Source organism: Amblyomma americanum, chromosome 11 (genome assembly GCF_052857255.1).
Source record: "Amblyomma americanum isolate KBUSLIRL-KWMA chromosome 11, ASM5285725v1, whole genome shotgun sequence".
NCBI classification, from domain to species: domain Eukaryota; kingdom Metazoa; phylum Arthropoda; class Arachnida; order Ixodida; family Ixodidae; genus Amblyomma; species Amblyomma americanum.
The window spans coordinates 19,571,716-19,595,044 of NC_135507.1; the positions used below are offsets into that span (position 1 = coordinate 19,571,716).

General features: G+C 46.8%; 1 protein-coding gene and 1 pseudogene across 2 annotated transcripts in view; both read left to right on the forward strand.

Annotated features, from left to right (window-relative positions):
* aux (cyclin-G-associated kinase) overlaps positions 1-23,329 on the forward strand; it is a 142,832-nt gene that overhangs the window by 69,133 nt on the left and 50,370 nt on the right. Inside the window, exons 2-3 of one of the 2 annotated variants that reach the window (XM_077642959.1) lie at positions 18,400-18,509; positions 21,398-21,628. In XM_077642959.1, coding sequence (XP_077499085.1) covers positions 21,484-21,628 — 145 coding nt within the window. In that variant the 5' untranslated portion in view covers positions 18,400-18,509; positions 21,398-21,483. Of the gene's footprint in view, positions 1-18,399; positions 18,510-21,218; positions 21,629-23,329 lie in introns of those variants that run through there. The other variant, XM_077642958.1, reaches the window with a different exon arrangement.
* On the forward strand, positions 15,881-17,027 carry LOC144110962 (alpha/beta hydrolase domain-containing protein 17B pseudogene; annotated as a pseudogene).

The following is a 23,329-nucleotide window of genomic DNA, read 5'->3' on the forward strand; positions in this document are numbered from 1 at the left end:
CACCTCCTTCTTCTTCCTTTCTTCTTTCACTCCCTTCTTTATCCCTTCCCTTACGGCGCGGTTCAGGTGTCCAACGATAGATGAGACAGATACTGCGCCATTTCCTTTCCCCCAAAACCAATTATAATTATATAGGGGTGCTACAGTGGTCGATCGCAGGCCCGTCCTCTAGTGCGGTAAAGTGTAGGCTGAGAGCGCGGCACGTTAAAAATAAAATTAGAGGTTGGTGCTGGTTACAACTTTACTGCCACAGAATAGAACGGATCAGTTGGGGCTGGGGCGAGTGCAGGGTGGCCTCCAGTCGGGGGCGACCTCTTGAGCTCGCGTGATTATGGAAAAACTTACGCTCCGCCTTAACTACATAAAAACCCTACCACTTTTTTTCCTTGACACTGGTTATAATGTCTCGCACCTTTGCTATAACCAAAAACTCTACCAACTCTCTCCTCGAGTTATGCCTGATAGCCTGGTAAACGTGCGGCTTCTCCAGTGCTTGCACAGGGTTTTATATGATACGCTAAAATGCACGAGTTTTATTCTTACTGCTGTTTTTTTATGCTCGTCACTGGCGTTGAAACAACGTTTAAATTAAGGGGTGGTACAGGGCTTGTACAGGCTCTCACTAAATGGATTAGCAAACGGCGACTAACTTGTCGAGTGTTAAGACTTCACGCAGGATTTGGGGTAACCTGTTTTTGGCTGGGTAGGTTGCGTTAAAGCAATCTCGTTTGTAAGTGTTTTTTACCCTTTTTCCTTCAGACCATGTTCTTGCATTGAACGTTTTCGCCTCGGTTAAGTGGGTCTTGAGGCTGAAATGTGTATAAGGCGACGCGTGTTTACGGACATGTTGCAGGGCATGTCTGCAAGAGAAAGCTGTTACAGAGAAAACTGAAGAGGCAAAAATAATCCCTAGCCTAATAAATTTCTCTGGCTTCAGACAAAAGCGCGGGTTAAGACTTAACTAATCTCGATCTGCTAGCTATGAAGCTTTGCGCGCTCATGAAACCGTACACACACTCTCCGGTAAAGCTTTCGCTTGTAAAGCTGTACTCGCAAGAAACTAGGCCAGCAACTTCCATGAAAAAATGCATCGTATAGATCGAAAGCGGCATCTGGCAGAGTCGAAGGAAACTAGCTGAACAACATCGCTTGCGACGCCACTTAACAGCTTAAAGCCTTAAAATATGGCCCATGACGCGGAGCTTTAATAAATAATTCCTGAGCAAAGTTGTTGCAATAGAGCTGTATTAATGCACTGTAAAATATGTTCTAAGATGCGTTATATTACTCACTCTTGCGTTACCGTAAACAGAAAGGCAAGCTGGCTCCCTTTCTGAATCTGCTTCCTTCTGCTTTTACCTACCAAACAAGACTTTCAGGGATGTTCTTGTCAGACTTTAGGTTGGATTACGTTAGACCATGGAGAAAAGAAAGGCGCGAAGCTAGAAAAGGGATTAAAATTCTGAGAGAGGAGAAGGGAAGAAAAAAATCAGTGTGCATATCGCGCTCGGTCCACAGTGTAGGCATGTGGATTTAATCGACGAGTGTTCGCGGCCGTTATGTAGCAACGCACGGCACGCATGAGCGCTGCATACCCGCGAACACCGCTAAGTTGCTGTCTGCATCGCTTTCCAAACCACTTTACGCACTCAGTCTTAATTAATGAATGGGTTAATTGATTAATCGGTTATTTGATTGGATGTAGCACAGTGTACACGGTTTTGACATTTGTAAACAAACATAGGTGCTGATGATGCATAGCCCCAAATCGTTTCTGGTATCAATGGGGCGGCGTTTGAAAAGGTTTGCGTCGGTGCAGACATGTGTCGCTCAGGGATGGAAAAACCGTTGACGCAGACGACGCGTATCGTGATGGCATTGATAACAACTCGTTGCAAGCGAAGCATCCCAGGCAACTTTTGATAAGGCGCCAGTGCAGGTTACGCACTAGCTTTCCATGTTTGTCCACTGGGATTATTGCTTTTCCACTGGGATTATTGCTTGCTCCAAAAACGCGCCCGTCAGAAGTCTTCAAACAGTAAGCGTTCTGGGGCTGAATCACAGCGTTGCCAGTACAAAAAACGTACGAATAAACCGTGCATATATTTACAGGTCTCTAATATACTTATTTCTGACGAACTGTGCAGCAAACGGGACGCGTTAAGCGGCTGATCTCGGACGCCCCTCAAGGTGCAAAAGCAGCCAGGGAGACCATACCGGCTGCCTGGCTTGAAGAGAAGCGGCCGAACACGGGCATCACCAGTTCAGCAGCCAGTAAACGTGCCCAACGTAAGATTAAGTCACTGGAGCTCTGACTGTAATTAACGAGCGCAGCTACCGTCGTCTATGCCATAGAATGCGCTAGGCCTTTCCAGCACGGCATTTCACGCTTAACAAGTTCACTGCATCGTGGGTTGCCGGCACGTCACGTCGTCTACTCATGCCAAGCGGCCACAAATACGGAGTCGCACCTCGGGAACGCTCAGATTTTTCAAAGAGCCTGTGAAAAGCACACACACCAAGTCGACATTGCCTTGTGTTGGCGATTACAAAAAGAGTGGCCCACTGGTGGGTTACTCCGTAGCCAAGAAAATTTAAGTGTGGCCCACCGGTGGGCCACGACGCGTAGGGATTAAGGCTTCGAAAATCGCTACCCCAGTGAACATGTTAAACATACTCTTGACGACGAGATAGACTGCAGTTTTGTTTTTGTTTATGATCGTACTGTATTCTGTACTTGCTGATGGGATTGAGAGCTGCATACAAGGCACAGCGCGACAATATAAACGCAGTGGTCGTTCATAATGAGGACCGAACGGGCGCACTGCTGGAATACGAATCACGTGTTTGTACGCGTTACTTAATCTCGCACGGAACGTGCGAGCTATCGTTACGTCGCCCCCCGTTCTGTGGTTGGTACAGTCGCCTGCTGAAAGGACACAGGGAACAAATGCGTGCACGAGGCAACTCATTATTAGGCATCTCCAGCGCCCCCTCTGACTGCTACATAGCCGGAAGAGTACGGAGAACCATTGTCAGTGAATCCTTGTCATTACGTGGGGGGCACCCGAGTAAAGGGGTTAATGAAGCGCCTCCATACGCTATGACTTCCGGTGAAGTGTGTGCGACACCAAAGGCCGTTACGTAAAAGGTGTTTCTGCTCATCTCCTTTCCGGTGCTTCTTCGCCCCAGTCCACTTGAAATAAGGCGTCGTGAATGGATGGCCGCGTTAAGAGTGAGGAGAATTTGTTATTTTACAGCGATAGCCTTGATTGGCTCATACTGTCGTCCGTTCGCAGAGGGTGTCCCAAGTTTAACTCACAAACTAAAAAGATAACAGAAAAAGAATGGCTGCTTCAGATAGAAGAGGCAAAAATGAACCTAGAAGCCAAGTTTGATGACCGTATATTAATTAGTTAATTAATTATAGGCAAAAATGTCGAAACTGCGTCGAAATAGCGCGGACGTCAATATGACCACAAAAACAATGTGACGTCACATCCACCGGAAGTCGTCGCGGCATAGTGAAAATTGGCACAAAAAGGTCGAGAGAACTTCAGATTGGTGTCAAATTAGATGAAAAAATTATGTAATTAAGCGTAGCTAATACTTAAATTTTTCGAAAGATGTATAGTTTCAGTATTGATATAACCACGGAAACGGTGTGACGTCACATCCACCGATGTCGTCACGCCATAGTGAAAATTGTCACAGGACGGTCGGAAAAACTTCGAATTTGTGTCAAATTGGATAGAAAAATGTGTAATCAAGCGTAATTATTACTTAAGATCTCTGAAAGATGTATAAGTTGGGTATTGATATAGCCACAAAACAATGTGACGTCACATCCACCGGAAAGTCGTGACGGCATAATTAAAATCGTCAGAATGGTCGGCTTTCGCCTATCAACATTTTAGTCGGCAAAGTGTCTCGTATTTTTTTTTTTTAATTGCGGTGTGTTCAGTGCCAGAAAGCTGTGCAAAAAGGAGCTGACGGGAAAACAGGAACACAGGGACATCTAATCCCATTATGTGTTGAAAGTGCGATAGCATTCGAGGCTGTTGATGCTTTTGCAGGAAGTGACTGGTGGTGCTTGTGAGGCCCAAGCTGCTCTTCCCGAGCTTATCCAATACAGCACCTGCCACGGATGGCAGATGATGGCTGCACACGGACGAACCTAGTCTCGTAACGTCACTACCGGCCTGGTGACGTCCCTGCCAGCCCGATGGTGTTATTTCCCTATAGCCAACCAACCTTCTGCGGTGTGGTGACGTCCCGTCCGTCCTTCCAGTGGTATATCTCCGCTCTGGTGACGGTACTGATGACGTTACTGACCGGCCAGTCAATCAGGGTTTTTCTGGAGAACGCCGTTCGGTCGCCGCCGGCTTTTTGCTTCGGGGAGGCTTCTGCGCTTTCGCATTAAAAAAAAAAGACAAATGCCAGAGGCAGTTATCACCAGAGAGCTTTTTGTACTAGAACGACAAAATCTGGTGCTCTGATTAGCCCAGGAAACTGAGGTAAGCCTGGTCCGTGCAGTGGCTGCTCACATGAAGTCTGCGGAAGGGGGTAGTTGAGAACACGATAACAGTGCCATTGCAACTTTTTCATTGAGCAAGACAAGAAGCCCACGAGCTTCCTTTTTGTCTAAATGAATCATTTCTCAATTCATGCTTGGCCATTGGTTAATGCCTTGTTGGGTGCAGGCAGAGGAAAGCTAAGTTGCTTTCTTGTTAACTAGTTATACGTAGCAATCCTGGCGTCAAAGACTCTACCAACCACCGGTAAACTTGGACAGAGGAATGAACGGATAATAAAAAAATACTTCAAAGTACCCTACACTGCATCTATCTAGTGTTTCGGTTCTCTTGGGGCTATCTCTCTAGCGAAATCCAAACACGCGCACGCCGACTGAGCGTATACGTTGCATAATCTGCGTAATTCTTTTTCGTTTTTCTCCGTATCGCTCGTTCTCTCTGCTGCGTCAAATCATGTGAATTAACGAGAGGTGGGTCAAATTTCCCTCCGTAAAGTGTGCATTGCACGACTGCGGCTCAGACTGCGCCTACTTGTTACCTACCCAGAGTGACGGCTATTGTTCTCGACTTGGCAGGCTGGCGGCTGCAACACTCAAGACCACGTAAGCGTCTCAAAGAGGGCGCTGGTGGTTGGCGACAGTGATTTATGGTCTCTTCTACCAAGCGGAAAACAAAAGTTGCAGCCGGTTCGCGGGACACGCACACATAGTCGCTCGTTGAAACACATATACTTTAGACAACATTATTTCCGCTTGGTGGACAATGGACGAGACAGAGGGCTGTAATTTTTCGCCGAGAAATTCGCATGGCTCTCATGCAATCTGCTTTCCCCTTAGCCTCGTTGTTTTTCCACGAATTTCGAGGTTCACGGTAGTTCATTCCATTGTTCTGCTACCTCGATATCTACGGTTTTCCTACGATCAGTTTTCTTTATTTAGAGAAATGTAAGAACCTAATTTTAGCTGCAAGTTGTCAGCTCTCTGATGATACCTAAGGCCTGAGAGCACATGGGCCACTGCGTGGTATTCGTGCACGACCATTTAATAAGTTATAACTGAATTTCTCCTCTTATGCTGTTCCAATCTGGGTTTCATCAACCAAACGATGTATGTGACCTGTAATCAGTGTTTAGGTGACATGAGGCACAATAAAACTGCAATAAAACCGCTGGTGTATTGTGTGTTATTGCACCTCCTGATGGAGACAGGATTAAGCATTGTAGTGAATTTAAGCTACGCATCAGCGATAATATTGCCGTCTTTTAATACCTCGTGGGACCTAAACACTTCTCACACACCACAGTCGTAGTTCTTTTCTTGAAGCAGAAAACAAAACAGCATCAAAAAGAAATTCAATTATAAATTATTTAGTGGTCATATAGGAAAACTGCGGGGTGATCCATGTATGGTAATGTCTAAAGCATTATCCAAATGAAGATAACACGGGAATAAAATTGGTGTAAAATTTGGTGTTTATACTCCTCTCACGCGAAAAAAAATCTCGCTAAAATTGTTTAAAATTAAAAACGTAAAAAGTCATTAGTATAATTTAAAAATCTTAGATGTTTATAATTACGTGTCTACATGCATCTCTGATTCTAGGATGTATGCGTTACAATTCCCTTCATTATATCTTATCCTTCTTTTCGTGATTTGCTTTGGACATTTAAAAACTGGCTAAATTTGTGATTTCTTTTGCGTACTTCATGCGGCTTCACTGACCTTCAGGCATCACGAGTTCTGAAATCGCCGATCAATTAAGGATCATTTGACGGTTGACTGCAGCTTACGAGCGCTATGCTCAGCTTTCCTGTACTTTCAGCACCTAACGCCATCTGCTGACAGCCAGTGGCAGACATCGCGTACCTTAATGGCGGCTTTTAAAATTGGAATTTTCAAAAAACTAGTGAGTACAGAAAGATTATATGCGATTATTGGAATTATCATCGCCAACTACTTCTGTTCGCTCCAAAATTTGATCTCCAAAATGTTTCTTGCGCTCGCACCAGTTATTACCGTCAGTAATAGAAAATAAGTGGTACGCACAGAATATTCGAAATTCTATTGGTGATTCTAAGTGTTCGGCAGCGCCATGCTGTACGTCGTGGCAGCCGTGCAAACTAGATGCGTATGTTCACGGGCCCTCTCGAGGGGAGCGCGCGCTTTTTGTGTCCAAATTCCCCTTGCTTGCGGTTGACATTTACGGGGCCGCTGTAGATACTCCGAGAAGATTCAGATAACTTTTGGGAGAGTATAAGTCCCCTGTATCTTATTTCTATTTTTATCCTGCAGCGACTCGTAGGCAGAGGTATGCCTGCACGTGGCCCCTGTTATCTCATTTTATCTCATTGCTACATGTATGGGCGTAGGCCTGCCATCATCTCTGTGCCCGTGTGTTCATCCTCTTGCACTTTTGTCCACTTTTTCATGCGGCAGTATACAAAAAGGCTGGTAAGTTGTCCCCTGGTAATCTAGTGAAGATCGAGCAGTTTATTGTTCTATCGGTCGATCGGTTAACTGATTGCTATGCACACTATTAGTAGGGTCCGATCACAGTCGGCCGCTGAAGTTTAATGCTGCTGGCAAGGCCTACTGGCAAAGAAGCAATTAATTAATTAATTAATCAATCAATCAATAATTTTCATCAATAATCAATCAATAATGATTGATCACTTTTGGTCAATCAATAACTAGTTGATTGATCACTGTTATGTTTTAGATAGTTATAGTTGTGCTTATTATACAGGCAGTTTGTAATATATAAAAATATTTATTAATGAGAAAGCATTTCTGGGCTATGTCAACGAGGTCGTGTCACCAAAGTGTGTCACCAAAACGTGTCCACAGCTATTGTGACTTTTTTCAGAAGAACTAACATCAAACGAATTGTTGGAATCGATAGATGACAATGTAAGGACGATGCGCAAAAAATTTGATGACAATAGGAAGTTCAGTTAATTAATTAGAGCCAATAATGTAAAAATGTGTGGACGGGAAAACAGCCGCGGACGGCAAAATAGTGGAAATATAGGCAAAGAAGTGAAAATGAGGTTTGAAATGGATTGGAAGGTGTTTGATGAGTGATGATTAATCGAGCAAAAAGTTTTACTTATAATAATTAGTTAATTAGAAGCAAACCTCAGTGGACTCAAAGAGGTGTAAAGCGAGGCGAGGAGTGTCGACGAGTTGTCAGTGCTTTCGCATTCCTCTAATGCGGGTAGCCGCAGTGACCTCTAAAGTTTTTTGATCGATTCATCGACCTCTTATTATCGAGACCACCGATACTGTCCGATAACTCTTGCCGCTGCAATTCTCTGCTCATAACTAACGCCGAGAGGCAATGAACCCGGTGTATAGCTTTCACTGTGCATGCAACCCGTAAATGCAACCGGGCCACTCGCTCGCGCTCTCGATCACCCCAATGCAAACACGTCTGTACACAAAATCGGCATCGGTAATATCGCGCTCTCCTGCGCCCCTCCGCCGCGCCGCGCGTTGCTCACCCACCAGCCACACCTTTCCTCCTCCTCCTCCTCCTCCACATCTCCGTGCGTCACATACGCCAATCTCGTCCCCGACCCCGAATCGACCCAGATCTTCGGGGAACCGAGCCCTGTGGCGCGTCATCCTCGATCGTGTAGCACCGAGCCGCTTTCTTCTCCGATGCGATGCGGCGTTGTACTCTATATGCGCGTGTACTACCTGCCCGGCGTTGTACGCTAAATACACTGGCACGCAAACAAACCACTCCCACCGACCGACCCCTCCGCACCCTGTTACGGTGAATCCGGAGCTGTTCGAGTGGGTAGCAGCGAATTAAAGGGACCCCATCGTACAACACCGGCAGGGTTTTTGCACTCATATATATATATATATATATATATATATATATATATATATATATATATATAATATATATATATATATATATATATATATATATATATATATATATATTATATATATATATATATATATCCAACAAAACCAGTTTCTGGTAGACTCGTGCTTCGCATTTGGCTCAGCGTCTGTTGTTTTCCATCGACACATGTGTAGATAAGATCTTTTTCTGAGGTAAAAAGCACTGGAGTAGCCGTTGTGGTATGTCGTAAACGAAAACGCGAGCGTTAATAGCCTCCTGGCCAATCAAATTGTTGCCTATTGGTGGACGCGAGTTATTAGGGGAGGTTGTGTCCGGGGCGAAGCGCAGTTATGATGTATGGTGGCAGTTGTGATAGCCTTGATGTAATACTGTTGAAAGCAAGGTGGGGGCGGTGGCGGCGAGGCTGGGAGTTTTTGTGTGCGCGACTGCTTGCTTCGAAAAAAAAAAAGATGAACATGACGAAAGGTGGGTCTTTAGTATTCTTGACCTTCTAGTGAGTTGCGTTTAATTGCAGGAATGCCATTTAACGGCTGAATTTTCAAATATCCATGTCCGCAGTTTTTCTCACGAGAAAACTCGAGAAAATAAAATACATGCGGAAAAGTACTGGTATCAGTGGGATTCGAGCCCGCGCCGCATATAGCCCTCATTCGGCGAAGGTGCCGCTGTCTGTGGGTCAGAAGGCTCCAGCACTGTAAGGTAGTCGAGGTGTAGCACGCAATAGACCGAAGCTTTTTTATGTTACGTTGTGTGATTTTATTTGTTTCATTATTGTGTTCAAGGTGTTCACCTTTCTTGTGAATGTGTTATTTTTCGCTGATGTTGTTGAAATGTGTTAGTAATGTTAGGAAACGGTTATCTGCACGTTAATATTGAGAATTTAAAAAACGTTGGAAATTAGAACATAAGAACATACAAATGATGCTTCACGAAAACAGAAATCTAACATTGTTATAATATTTCGGTACTGCCTGGGAGAATTACCCTGTGTAAACTTGAGTTTCGGTACAAGGCGTGAGAAGCGAAAAGTTCATTTGTAAGAAACAACGACGCATTCTCCCTGGGAAGAGAATCCGCCAATGGGGAGTTCCCGTCGCACTTGTACTTGCAGATGGGAACAACGTGCCGATCCCAGACATATTTCTGCCGAGTTATATAAGTAGGCACACGGCGAAATTATTAGCGAGTCTTATTTCTCGCGAGTTGCATACTACAGACGAAAGATGTGAAAATCAGGTCATTCCGAACATTAAGTCATTTGCAGTACTTTTTATCCTTGTGCACACCATTTCACTTCCATTAAGTAACATGTGAGACGAGGAAAAAGCTCAGACCCTCACAAAAATTTTCTAACGGTGTCCACACATCGTTTATGGTTTTGTTACTCTAAAGCCCTAAGAATGCCAAGTGGGCAACTTCTTATAGACAATGTATGGCATGTTATATTTAAGGTTCGGTTTAAGGTTTATGGGGACTCAGGCTATGAGGGACGCCGTAGTGAAAGGCTCCGGAAATTTTGACCAGCTGGGGTTCTTTAACGTGCACTGACATCGCACAGTACACGGGGCTCTAGAATTTCACCTCCATCGGAATTCGAGCGTCGTGGCCGGGATCGAACCTGAATCTTACGGGTCAGCAGCCGAACGCCATAACCACTGAGCCACCGCGGTAGCTGTTGTATTTAACGTCCCGAAGGTTACCGTGGACTATGAGAGATGCCGTAGAGGAGGACGCTGAATTAATTTTGATCACCTGGTGTTCTTAAACGGGCACGTTTAATGTTTTTTTTTAGCATGGTACAGCACACAGACGGGTTTCCATTTCTCCTCCATCAAAATGCATTATCTATGATTGGGATTCGAACCCGTCGCCTTCGGCTTATCAGTCGAACTTCGCGTCGGGTCGACACTGACTTATGACCTCGCCTTTTTAGTAGAGTGCCTTCTGTGGACTGTCTATGAAACAAAAACTCCTATTGACCGCCAGTGAAGTATCTGTGGACCGACGCTTTCAAATCAACCGCCCAAAATTGTGCACACAGTGACGACAATGTTAAGAGACGCGCTTTTTTTACTTCTTATCACTGATGACCCATTTTATGTAGGCGCCTTTTTTGATCCGCCCGAATTGAGTTTCTCGCTTCGTGCCTGACAAGACCAACAGGGCATCGGAGCCGAGGTCGATAAACAAGCAGTGCCGCGGCGGCCGCGCAAGTAGACCTTGCTTCCGCGTTTGTAAAGAGCCCGCCATGCAAGGCGCAGTGCATAAAAGCATAAACCTAAAACAATGCAAGTACAGAAATCGAAAAGGAGCCCAGGGTTGCGTTGCGCCAATGCCGACGAAAGCGAATACGCGCTTTGAGCGAAACACTTATCCTCGCAGACGACTATAGCTAGTAAAAACAAAGGACGCAGACGGTAAAGCAGAAAAAAAAAGCACACGAAAACGAGCTGCCAACGAGGCAGCTGGCGTATGGTGGTAGGCAACGAAAAAAAACAACTATAAAGTAAAAGTGAAGGAATTAAGTAAAAAAGGAAAGGGAAAAGAAACGATAAGCGCGCGCCGGCACGGACAGGCCTACGATTCATCCTTGCCAATGACCCCAAAACCCAGAAGCCCGCAACGGAGAAGGCGAGAGTAGCAGCAACCTCGACACACTCCCGTCCCACGGCCGCCGAAGCAACTTACGTGCAGTGCCTACCCTGCTTATGTGCGATTCTTCGCGTAGCCTTCAAAGCAATCTACGTCCGTGTATTACCCTGATATCACTACTAGCTTTCATATGCGGCACAGTTCTCGAGGACCATAGCTCGCTCTTCAATGCGGTGTGCAACAAGGGGCCAAAAGAGGAAGTTTTTTTTTTGTTGGTTCTCTCGAATGGAGTGCTGCAGAACAGCTTTTAAAACTCTATTTTACTTTGCAGCCTGCTTCAGCGGTGTGTTGCTTCTTCATCATCGTCATGCAAGATCTCATGCAGATGGCGCCGACGTTCATCCCCTATAGCTACGCACTGTACACCCTAAACAGAAATGAGTAACATGAAGTAAGCTGTCCTCCAATGCACTCCCTTTGAAAGGGAGTGCTCTAGAGGGCACCTTACTCCATTTTTGCATCGGTTACTTAATGACCAAGGTTCGGAGGTTGACTTGTTACCGATCAATCCTGACCGGATTGCACCCGGAGATTGTATGGCTGTTACGTTTCTTATGCCTTTCATACCCAGCATGCAGCCGACTACGAATGAACTACGTAGTCAGTTGTGGACTGACTTTAGCTGTTGTCTTCTGATAGCAAATTATTACATGAACGGAACATGTAAATGACTTTATGCTTCAAAAATAAATCCCTGGACAGTACTCTCATACCCGTCCGCGCGAACCACGCGATAACCACCGATAATAAATTCCCATTGGATGTACGGCAATGCTTCATTATGATTGGTCGTCAGCTGACCATGCGATTTAAGGGTTGTGACGTCATTAATGCGGATGATGCAACTCATTCCGTAAACCTCACGGGTTGCAGTTCGCACTGTTTAAAAAATGCGAGCCCAATAAGTTCGTAGTGGTTCCTGAATTAGGAGTTGTCTCGGCGCAAAGATTCCTCAAGACCTTTTCGCACGCTCCTTTTGCGTCTCGCAATGCTGTACGCAACTATGGCGACTGAGCCGAAGGCCGAGAGCTCCACCGCTGCACAACGCGGCAATATATGCCTCGACGTTTCGTATGCGGTTCCTTCTCCGCTGTCCTCTTTCCCTCTATCGCCCACACTCGGCCACCTTCACTTTCTCGAAATGAAAACAATCCTTCCTAGTCGTTCCTCCTCTCGTCCTGAAGACTTTCGTAGCGATCGCCGTAAGTGCTATCCCCCTCCCCCAGGTGGCAGCGCGGCAGCGTTGAGCGACCGTCTTATGCGAAACTGCGGGGAACGCCGTAAGCAGACGAACAACGCAGACGGCGGCGAGTAAGAACCATGGCTAGCCGTGGTGGCCTTCTTGTAATGTCCGACGCGGCAAAAAGGCGCGCGCTCTAGGCGGCTGCGGGACTTTCTTCCTCGATTATGTCCGTATTTCGTCGTCGACGCGACGATGTTATAGCGGGGCGGAGAAAACGGCTGCTGCTGCTGCGCAAATGGACGAGGTGGTTTAAAAGGAAGCCGTTAAGAATGAACACTCATCCTTTTGCTGTTACTGCGTTGGGCGATTTCGTTTCTTTGGTGTGTCGTGCGTGCTTTTTTCCGCGTGTAGCATTGTGAGGTGCACGAGATGTGCTGCCAGCTTGCCGCGTGATGACGCTCCGTACGGCAAAATGGCGCGGCACCTTGAGCCACAGAGTTTCTTATTACCACCTAGAGGGAAACCTTGCGCCCCGTATGTGGGAGTTTGCATGGAGCTTCCTCAAGAACACCTCAGCCACCATGGGCGCTCTAAGCGTCATGGGACGGAGAGCTACCGATTGCCGAGCCACAACTTTTGGCCAAAAATAATGCAAAAATAAACGTCGTTCGGTAATCAAGATTGCCCTAACATTCAATATCCTCTCTATAAATTGCAACAAACGAGCAGAAAAGCATATGAACGCAAAGTTTGCCCAAAATAAGAGATCCAAGACAACACCAAACGTCCTGAGGACGTCCTCAAATGATCAGAACGTCCTCATCCTGAACAGGACATTCTGAGTACCTTTGAGTACATTGATGGCTAAATGTCTTCATGAGGATGTGAAGACATTTGATGGATGGCTCGAGGATGAAAATTCCTCAAATATCCTGCGATAGGATAGTAGTGAACCGAACTGAGATCAAGCCTGCTTTCTCTCTCGCACTCGGCTATATATATGTATGTGTGTGTGTGTGTGTGTGTGTGTGTGTGTGTGTGTGTGTGTGTGTGTGTGTGTGTGTGTGTGTGTGTGTGTGTGTGTGTGTGTGTGTGTGTGTGTGTGTGTGTGTGTGTGTGTGTGTGTGTGTGTGTAGTGATGTAATGAAGGAAACCGTTGACCCCAAAAATAATATGCCTTGAGAAAATACTTTAAGCTATTTTGCGTTCACACCTGTTCTTATGCATCGCATGCGTCTGATGAGGTTGTATTGTTCAGATTTTTTGGCACTCATCTTTTCCATTCAGGCTGCAGAATCCAACTCCACAGAGCTACTCTCTGCGGCCTCTGGTAAACCAGTGTTTTGCTCTGGTTACCTTCGCTTACCTTAGCTTTGAATACCACACTCCCATTAAAAAATGATCTTGACACAAATCCTGAAGTAACACTTAAAATGTCCCCAAACAAGATCCTCAAGACATCCTGACTGTGCAACGGATGGACAAATGGATCCCGATTGGAGTGCTTGAGGACAGTTAGAGGCAACCTGAGGACGTCTGAACATCCTGACGTGGACATCCTGAGGTCATATTCAGCACGTCTTTGCGTTGTCTGGGATGGCTTGCTCTCCTATTGGCCAAGTATTTCACACCACAAAAATTAATATTTCATGCTTAACAGGAGCACTTTTAAAAAGAAATGTCTTGAAAAAAAAGTTGTTGCTGAAACAGTTTAAGAGGTTTTTAATGGCATTTCGGAAAACAGAAACCTGTTATTGGCGTCGTGTGCTGTTGCGTTTTTGCTTCTATGGCTTTTCGCACTACGTTCGCGCCAAAGTCGTCTGCGCACGGGGCGCGCCCTAGACGGAATGGAACATCTCAGTAACGCCACTCTGTGTTCCCGAAAAAATCCAACTCCCTCCCCACAGGTAGCTACCATCCCATGATGCTTTGAGCGTCCGTGGTGGCTGAAGTGCAGCGCCGCCAGGCTTTCCCTCTAGGTAATAGTAAGAAACTCTTTAGCACCATGAGCTTAGAATGGTTCTTTCCTGATGCAGAAAATACACTAGTACCCATGCGTTCCAGGATGACACTAACACATTTACATTGTAATCACGCATGGTGTTGCGAGCATTATATCCGCTAGCAAGTAGCGATGGAAAGTGTTCATTCAGTGTCTTCGGTGTATTTTGTTTCATGTAAGATCACGTGGACAACGCCAGAAAGAACAAAGCCACTACTGAAAAAAAAATCTAAATCGTAAAAAAAAAGCCAATCTCAAAGAAACTTCGAGAACAAATTGTAGTTGGCTTGTGTAGATAGTTTACCGCGTTTCAATGACAAAGATGTTGCTTTCATTGAATGCCAAGATTTCGTGCGTTATAAACGGTAAAAAAAAATAATACAGGCGTCGCCACCATCGGCCGTTTTCGCAAGCAAACTGCACTGCGTCAAGACAGTATTTTTAGCGCGGATCTCTTAGGCTAGGTTACGCAATTCATCTTCCAGTTAGAACCATAGTCACGGAGTCCTTTCTGGCCTTGACGTCAAAAGCTTGAACCGAGTAGTGGGCGAATTTTTAAATTCATTTATCTCGGCAATAAGTGTGTCTTTTTCTGCCGGAAAAAGCTGAACGCGTCAAGAAGGATAAACAGAATCGTGTTTTTTTTTTACTGAGAACGAAAGTTAGATTTTGTCGTTAATGTCCCTTAAATGTAATTTTTGTGGGCGTATCCATACTCAAAATTAGGATCTTGATCAGCGGTTTAACAAAAGCCTCATTGTAGGAAGGCTACGGAATAAATTTCGCGTCGGTTTATCAAACAGTTTATTCATTCAGATCGGCACTCCCTTTTAAGCAAGGCAGCAATGTGGGCTAGTTGGTTGTACATTTGGTGGGAATAACGCGCTACACACTAACAAATCGGACAACTGGAACGGTGGATACGCTTGCCCTGTGTCCCCCGTTCCAGTTGTCGTTTTGTTAGTGTGTAGCGCGTTATTAACACCAAACCAGACATTACTTGGTAATGTCGATCTTGGTTGTGCCGGTATATAGACAAACTTCATTCTCGCTCCTCGCACGTCCCAGGCAGCACACTTTTTGCTGCACAAATCTTGAAAAGCTGAGTGCGCGGGACTACGTTAAGTACTGTTGATATCCAATTGCAATTATGCTCGAACGGGCGTATCCTCCCGAAGGCGACAAAGCGTCTGCGCATTATGCGTACGGGCATCGTACAGGCAGAAAAGGGGCGATCACAAGGCTATTTGAAATTCACATAGTGCATATAAGTTATCATATATTGAGAGTTCAATGACAAGCACGAGAGGACAGATGTACCGGAGTCTGTTTGATGGTTTTACTTTGAGGCCTTCATGCATGCGTTGCGACACGTTCACAGACGCTCGCAACTTGCGCTTGTCATGATGATTCGTTGTAGATACCGATCAAATCGAAGGTAGCATCAGTGTTTGTCCAGGCTTTCATGACAGCACTGAAGCGTGACTAAAAGCCGCGCTGCGCAAAGCAACATGCGCGTTGACCAGCACCCCGCAGCATATTTAAGCATCGCGCTGTAGCGCGACCGTGCTAGTAGTGTGTTAGCGGCCGCAAGACACTCGCGTGTTTCACTCCTCTCTGCTGAAGATGGACGTCAACTGGGGTCGACCCTGGCCCGCGCGCCAGCTGTTCCACCTGCTTTGCTGCCCGCCTCTTCCGTCCCGCATCGCGGCCAAGCTGGCATTCAGACCCCCGGAACCAAGCTACTCCCTCGAACCCACCGACAACGCCTTGAAGTTCACTTTCAAGCTCACTGGACGGGCTGAGTGGCACCACTCTCGTCAGAGGCTCGAGGCCATCGAGGTCTTCAAGACGACCACGTCCCGCGGTAGCCTTCTGACCTGCATGTTCCTGCGCTACAACGCGGCCGCACCCTTTACACTGTTCATCAGCCACGGCAGCAGAGTGGACCTGGGACTGATGGTAAAACTACTACCGCAAACTGGCTACGTTCCTACGCTGTCACGTGTTCAGCTACGACTACACAGGGTACGGCACCAGCGTCGGCGGGCCACCCTCCGAGAGGGAGATGTACGAGGACATCCAGACCGCCTGGGAGGCGCTGCTGTCCCGCTATTACATCCGTTCCGACCAGGTCATTCTTTACGGCATGGACATCGGCACCGTGGCCACGGTAGACCTGGCCAGTCGCATCGAACCTGCCGGCGTCATCTTGCACACGCCCATCGCCTCCGGCCTCCGCGTCGTATTCCCCAGTGTTACCAGGACGTGGTGCTTCGACGCGTTCGCCAGCATCGACAAGATTGTGCGGGTGAGGTCGCCCGTGCTCCTTATCCACGGCATGGACGACCAAGTGGTACCGTTCGCTCACGCCCTCGCCATGCACGAGCGATGCCGGCGACCAGCCGAACCCCTCTGGATCGAAGGAGCTGGACACGACAGTCTTGAGGTGTACGGCATCTACACAAATAGGCTGAAGACGTTCATCTGGATCGAGCTACACAACTTCCCGCATCGAAGAGGCCTGCCACCCAGGAGCCTCTCGAACCGTACACAGAGTCGTCCCAGCTGTTGCAATCAGCGCCTTGACTTGTCTTTGCTTGACTTGGAAGCGTCTTTTATGAAGGCGTCTGAAAGAACGTGGCAAACTTCTTCCCGGGACTCGCTTGTGTCAGACAGAGCTTATGCGTGCTGCCAACCGTTTGACAAATGGCCTGTTCCCGTGCGGGCCAAGCTTGCTTTTACAAGTTTTACAAGGTCAGACATCATATAAGGGCCTTGCAGAATGAGTACTGCATACGAGCACGTATGCATGGCTCATGAAGACCATTAAAGAGAGTTCTGAAGGAGCCAGCCATACGTGTCTCTTCTTTGGGTCGTATTGAATACCGACCGACCGCGAGGGAGGCTTGGGGGTGCGGGAACAGGACGCCACAAGGCACTCCTGTAATACCAGGCAACCAGAGACGATACTGCCAGGCTGTTCCCATTAATACAGCGCAGGGGATGTATAGTACGAAGCAGCCTTTCGCTAGCGCGCACTGTGTCGCTGCTGGTCTGCCCTGGTTGTTTGCCGGCCGTGCGTTTTTATGCACACAAATTCTCATCTTGCCTGCTTTATCGGTGTCTGTCCATCGGTGACGATTTACAAGACGCGGAACTGTTGGTGTAGGGCAGCTTAACAATATAATTTTATTTATGACGCCCGTAACGTTTCCGCATTCGGTGACCAGTACGGCTAGGTGTGAAGCGGAACACTCCTCTAAAAATGTTTACAATAAGATAGCAGTGTGTTGACCCCCCTCCCCCTAAGTGGAGTGGTCCGGCTAGCCATACCCTCACAGTTTTCGTGATATCGTGACTTTTCGCCGAGTCACTGGTGGCAATTTTATTTCGTGCGCACTGTGTGGTATGCCTGTAGCACTGAACTCTTTGTCTCAGATGAATTTAGTATCGTTTACCTCGCGAATAGGGCGGTTTTTTTGTACGAACTAGCGAACGCAGTAAATATGTCTCAAAACTGAGTTTCCGCGATGTTCATGCAGATAGATTTTGCCGAATGTAAATGGTTATTTTTTTTTTTAATTCATAGCGTCATGTGCATCTCCGGGACAGGAAATGGCTGCGCGGTCTGTAGATGACGGAGAAATTCTGGCATGGCAGGGTTCCTTTCGAACAATTTTGACACTTTACACCAGATTTTGTATGTGTGTAACAAAATTAACCATTAGTGTTTTCCGAAAACTAATTTGCTTTCTTGAGGCATGGATATACGATTTTCGCAGATTCTTTTTATCACAGTGAGCGGAGCGTGAACGGCCAAATACAGAAATGAGCGCATATTTCTGTTCGCCACGCATGGCCATTTGCCTTACAGTATGCTGACTAATCAGATTTAGCGCAGCGCGATCCGCGGTAGCTACCGCGGGAGCCACTGCGCATGCGCAGATCATCCTGAGGTCCTTATGTTCGGTTAGCATGGTGCACACGGTAGCGCATGCGTAGCCGCTAACCAGAAGGAAGCTCTTGTGTCTGAAGGATTGCAATGCATTATGGAATTCTCAAGACTAAACAATAGAGGGTACGCTGTGAAAAAAAAAAAAAGTCTTTCTTGATGCATATGAACCTTAGCTTGTTTCTCTCAGACAATACGGCAAGATTCATCATGAACAAGGGCACCCACGATCGGAAAGCATTGGAAGCCATCGACAAGAACTTCGTGGCGACGGACTTCTGTAAGGAGCACCTTTAGCAGGTACGCTTGGGGGTAGCGAAGAGTTGCTGGCGTATGGGTCTAGACAAGCTGAGGGTTGAGGTGAAAGGAAGCAGTGAGCCTTGTCTCAGACCGTTTATGGCCGTGAAGACTCGCAAGGAAGGGTATCCGTTCCGAGTGATCGTCAAGGACCGCGACACTTGGCAAAGACAAATAGCCAAGTATCCTAAGGCGCACCTTTCCGTTCTGCCCGTCGAGGACCAATTCATGGTGCGACGCTCGGACGAAATTATCCCCCTTTTCAAGCAAAATGAACCTGTAGCATGCATATCAATCGATGTCAAAAAACACGTGTTATAACATTCCACAGAATGCCGCACTCATAGCTGTGGATGAGAGCATTGATGAATTTGGAGGTAAAAAAAAATTTAGAAACAATGTGGAACCAGTGCATGGGGTTTTCTGCAATTGCTGCATATGTACATGGCTTCATTGTTTGTCGAGCACCAGGGTATCGTGTACACTCAACCCGACGGATAAGCATAGGCTCATGCATTGCGCCTTCGGTTTCAAACCAGAAGATGGCAAAAGGCGACCGTTCGCTGAGAAACGAGCTGCAGGCTTTTGGGTTTTTAGCGCGGCTTCGGTACGCTGACGGCGTTTTACTTCGTTTCTCCTACGATAAGATAAGGTTGATTGACGTCGAACTTGTTTTTGTTACATCATTTTAGAACGGCGTTCGCAGGGCTTGACTTTACGATTGAAAGGCCGGAAAACTCCCGTATCAGTTTACTTGAAATTGAAATACACTTGTACCCTGGCCATGAGTACAAGACCAAATGTGAAAAGATTATAATACGATATGACACATGCCAAAGAAGTGTGACATATGCTTTCGGCTCCGTGTTAAAACATCGTGTGGCCATAAGATAGAAAAATGTTTACAACTGCAAGTTGAAAGGCTGGTCGCAAGCGGTTTTCCAGATAATCTGATTGGCTCAATTGCAGAGAAAATGATTAAAGAGGTAACTAGACCAGAAGAAAGGACGACGAAGGAAGAATAAAAGACTAGTCCTGTTGTTGTACCTTATATACACAAGGTACCGCATCGGCTTAAGAAAATTGCAGCGAAGCCTGAAACACTCGTTGTTTTTTCAGCCCCTCAAAAGCTAATTTCAATGTGCAGAAGAGTTAATTTCGGGGATAGAAAGAAGAGTCAGCATGACATGCAGAATAGACAGAAGTTCATGAAATGTGATTAGTGTGTTGGATACAACATTCCTTTGTCTTGCGGCAAAAGATACCTGGGCCGCACTGCAAGAAGCATAAACGCAAGACTGGGAGAACACCGAAGAAACTGCCACAAAATCAATCACCAGAGCAATCTCGCCAAGTATGTAGCTCATTGCAATGCATTGCAGGCGTTGAAGCAGAGCGAGATTGAATTTTTGACAAACAGCGCGATGAGGAACAGTGATACACGGGTTTCGGTTTCATGAATTGCACTTCCGTCTTGTTGAGATTTTAATTTGTTTTGTATATTTTTTCTTTGTTATGTGCATATATTAGGAGAGCAGCACTACTAATAAACAGTTGAAAGTTCGCGCACGTTACCTGTTTCGTGTTCCTGTTCTTTGTTGTAAGCCCTTGTGTTTATTAAGCACAGTGCGCCAGCACCTTAAACATGAAAAACCAACTAGCCACTATTGCAGCATTGCTTGTCTTGCACGTTTATTAGTCAGTAAAGGAAAATAAGGATAATAAATTATACACAAGGAAACACGCCAGGTGGTCGATATTAATCCGCATCTCTCCAGTACTGCACCTTTTTCTGTCTTTCCTGTTCACCTCCTGGCGCTGTCCACCGTGACTTCAGGTGAACAAATTCAAATTAAAGAAGCGAGCAGTAAGGTCGCTCTTCGTCCAAGAGTGAGGCAGTATTGAGCCATTCTTTTCCTCAAAACTAATTTATACATCAAAGAGGGATACTTTTGTGACTCTAGCAGGGAACATCGTTCGAGCTCATGTATTTTGTATTTCAGCTCCGCACTATGGGAGTGTTACACTATGCGACGCGACCATGTCGCTCGAGATGGGTCGTAAATTAACTTCGAACCCTTGCTAGTTGTTGCTTGAGTTCTCTAAATGTACTGCATGCTCACTTGCAACGGACATTACACGCTGCACTTCATCGTCGGCACTCGTATTTGGCGCCTGTTTTAGGAGCCGTCATGCTCAAAAGACGACGACACAGCTCCTGCCATCTGTTGATAAAGCGCAAAACTTCAAACTCATGTTGTTGCGTTTTGTTTAGTAGAAAGCAAACTAGCAGTTCTTTGACGACACCTACTATAGTGAGCGTTAGTATCATTTAGGAAGTAATTGTTAGCAGCCCGCAAAGTTGTCAAAGCAGCGCCTGACGCGACAAAGCGGCGGGCTGCAGTCAGAGCTCTTAATAACATTAGTTGCAAAACTTTCCAGAATTTTTATGCATCAAAAACTGACGCTCTAATCAGACAAAATATAAGTTCTAACAAAAAGTCGCGCCATCTGTGGTAGCTAGAAAAACCGCTATTCGCTGCTTGCAGCTTCAACACGTTTAAAAAATAAGGTAAGCAGTGTTATTTACAGCTTTGTCTTTCACGCATAGGTGGCGCAACAATCTTTGAAGTCTTGCAACTAGTTGTGGTCAAGTTTTGAGTCGACGATTTCGTAACTATTTTGATTAAAGGACTTTGGACTGCAGTCTGAAGTGACGTCACTGAGTCAACATGGCGCCCAGCCGTGAATGAAAGCGTCGTCCTGTCGCACGGTCCGCGGTCGATATGTGATCCACCGTCGTTTTTTCGCCGGAGAACCCTCGACCAACACTTCCGCCGTTTCTAGAAGGCGCAAACGCGTCATGCTCTGAGACGGACCCCTTTCGCTAGGGAGAAAGAAGCGTCGCAGCGAGAAGCGCAAGCCGAAAAGACGCCGCCGCTCTGCAGCTCCGACGCCCCTTGTCGTCGTCGCGAGCATGACGGACCTCTTCAAGTCGGCGCTCGGCTACTTCGCCAGCGGCGGCTCCTCGTCTTCCAACGCTCGCGAAGACCACGAATTCGTCGGCCAAGTGGTCGAGCTCGGCCACCAGAAGCTGCGAGTGAAGCGAGTGCTTGCCGAAGGTCAGTATACACGGGTTCAAAGCTCTGTTCCTTCGCCGTATGTATTCTTTGGAAGTATTACCCGGCTTTTCTTTTTGTGTCATCGACTGCCCAGGCTGTGCTGCTCGGTGTATGTTTTGTTTTCGCTCGCGTGTCTCGTCGTCGCTTCTGTCTCGGAGGTAGTACGGAAGAAAGCCGCGGAGCTCGTTATGCTCAGGCGCAGCGTTTTGAGCTGTCTCTGAATTCTTTATTGCTCGCCGCTCCCACCCAACAGCCGCGACTTGGAAACGTCAGTGCCTTGAGTGCCGAGAAAGCAGCTGTTTTCGGCGAGGGGGGCAGGCGGCGGAGCGGTTGTCAAGCGCGAACCGACGGCGTTTCCCCCATCATGATCGGGTGCACACGGATAACCCACACCACCACCACCCCCTTTCCTTTTTTGTATTTTCTTGGCGCCTCCTGTGTCTCAATTTCGCGACGTCTGCTGCTGGACTTCGCGGGGTTTCCCTGCCGTAGTTTACTCGCATCTCCGTTTTCTTGGCGAACGCAGTGGAAAGGAAGACGCGATCGTGATTCGGCGGCTGGGAACTGTGACAATTCAGCTGCTCCGGTAACCAAAGCAGATCGAGGCGCAGGTCTCGCTGGAAAGGGTGGTCGGGAGTTTCGATTACGAACGCGAGTAGCAGCCGCAACAAGAGGAGTGAGCGGCAGCTTTGTTTTTATTTCGTTTACTCTTTGTTTCGCTTTTGCTCCTGTCTGGCATTCGTTCCAGACGCCGCGTTCAGGGAGGTTTATGGTACGCCCCGCGACATTAAGAAAAATAACGCCTCGGCGATTGCGCGTCTGTGTTTCGCGCCACCAGTCTGCTGCCGTATGTTCGCGCTAAGCGCGGTTCCGCATTCCTGCGTTATATATTTATATAGTGCGCGCCTGTGCTGCGCTGCTTTTGTTGCGGAAATGCAGTTATAGGGAGCGCTGCTTCCAAGCAGCCGGAAGGAACTGCACTTCTGTCACCTAAATGGATATGTTTGACCTTGGTCGGAGCTTTCATTCTGCCTGTGTGTGACTGCTTGTGGAAGTGGCGCTGCATTTTTCTTTTCATTTTTTTTTGTAGTTACAGAGAGGTGTTCACACCTGCGTTCCACTGTGCAACCGAAGCACTCAAACGAGAACACGATGCTTGTGGAGCATGTTTTCTAGCTGCTCTGTCGCATGCGTCATCCGCATTTTGACTGGTGTTGTATGTCATGTGCGGTGACTCTAAAGGGATGCTTTGGTCCGTTTTAGTGGCCATGACGATGTATTCGGCATTGCTTGTCGTGCTTACAATGCTTGCGATGGGGGCACACAGAAGATGCAAGAGTGCAGAAATCCATTGGCGGACTACACACTTTTCTAGAGTGTCATGAGGGTTTCATGATTTCCTGGGATGTGCAGCCAGCACTGTGGTTTGTGGCGGTGTGATTTACATGGGCGAGAGAGGCTCAAAACAGTATGTTATCTTGCGCACACTTTTGTGTAGATACTGATTTAGTTCCCTTTACTCAAAACGCTACATCGATCTTAGCAAATAGTGAAAAATGTCACCAACACATGCCAGAGTGTGTCATTGGAAGTGCTGTAGATCGGTGTGTGGACATTTCTACATGCAGGCGAACTGATAGTTTTTTTATTCCATGTATCCCTTGCCACGGTGGTTCAGTGCAGGAAGAAATAGGATAGGAA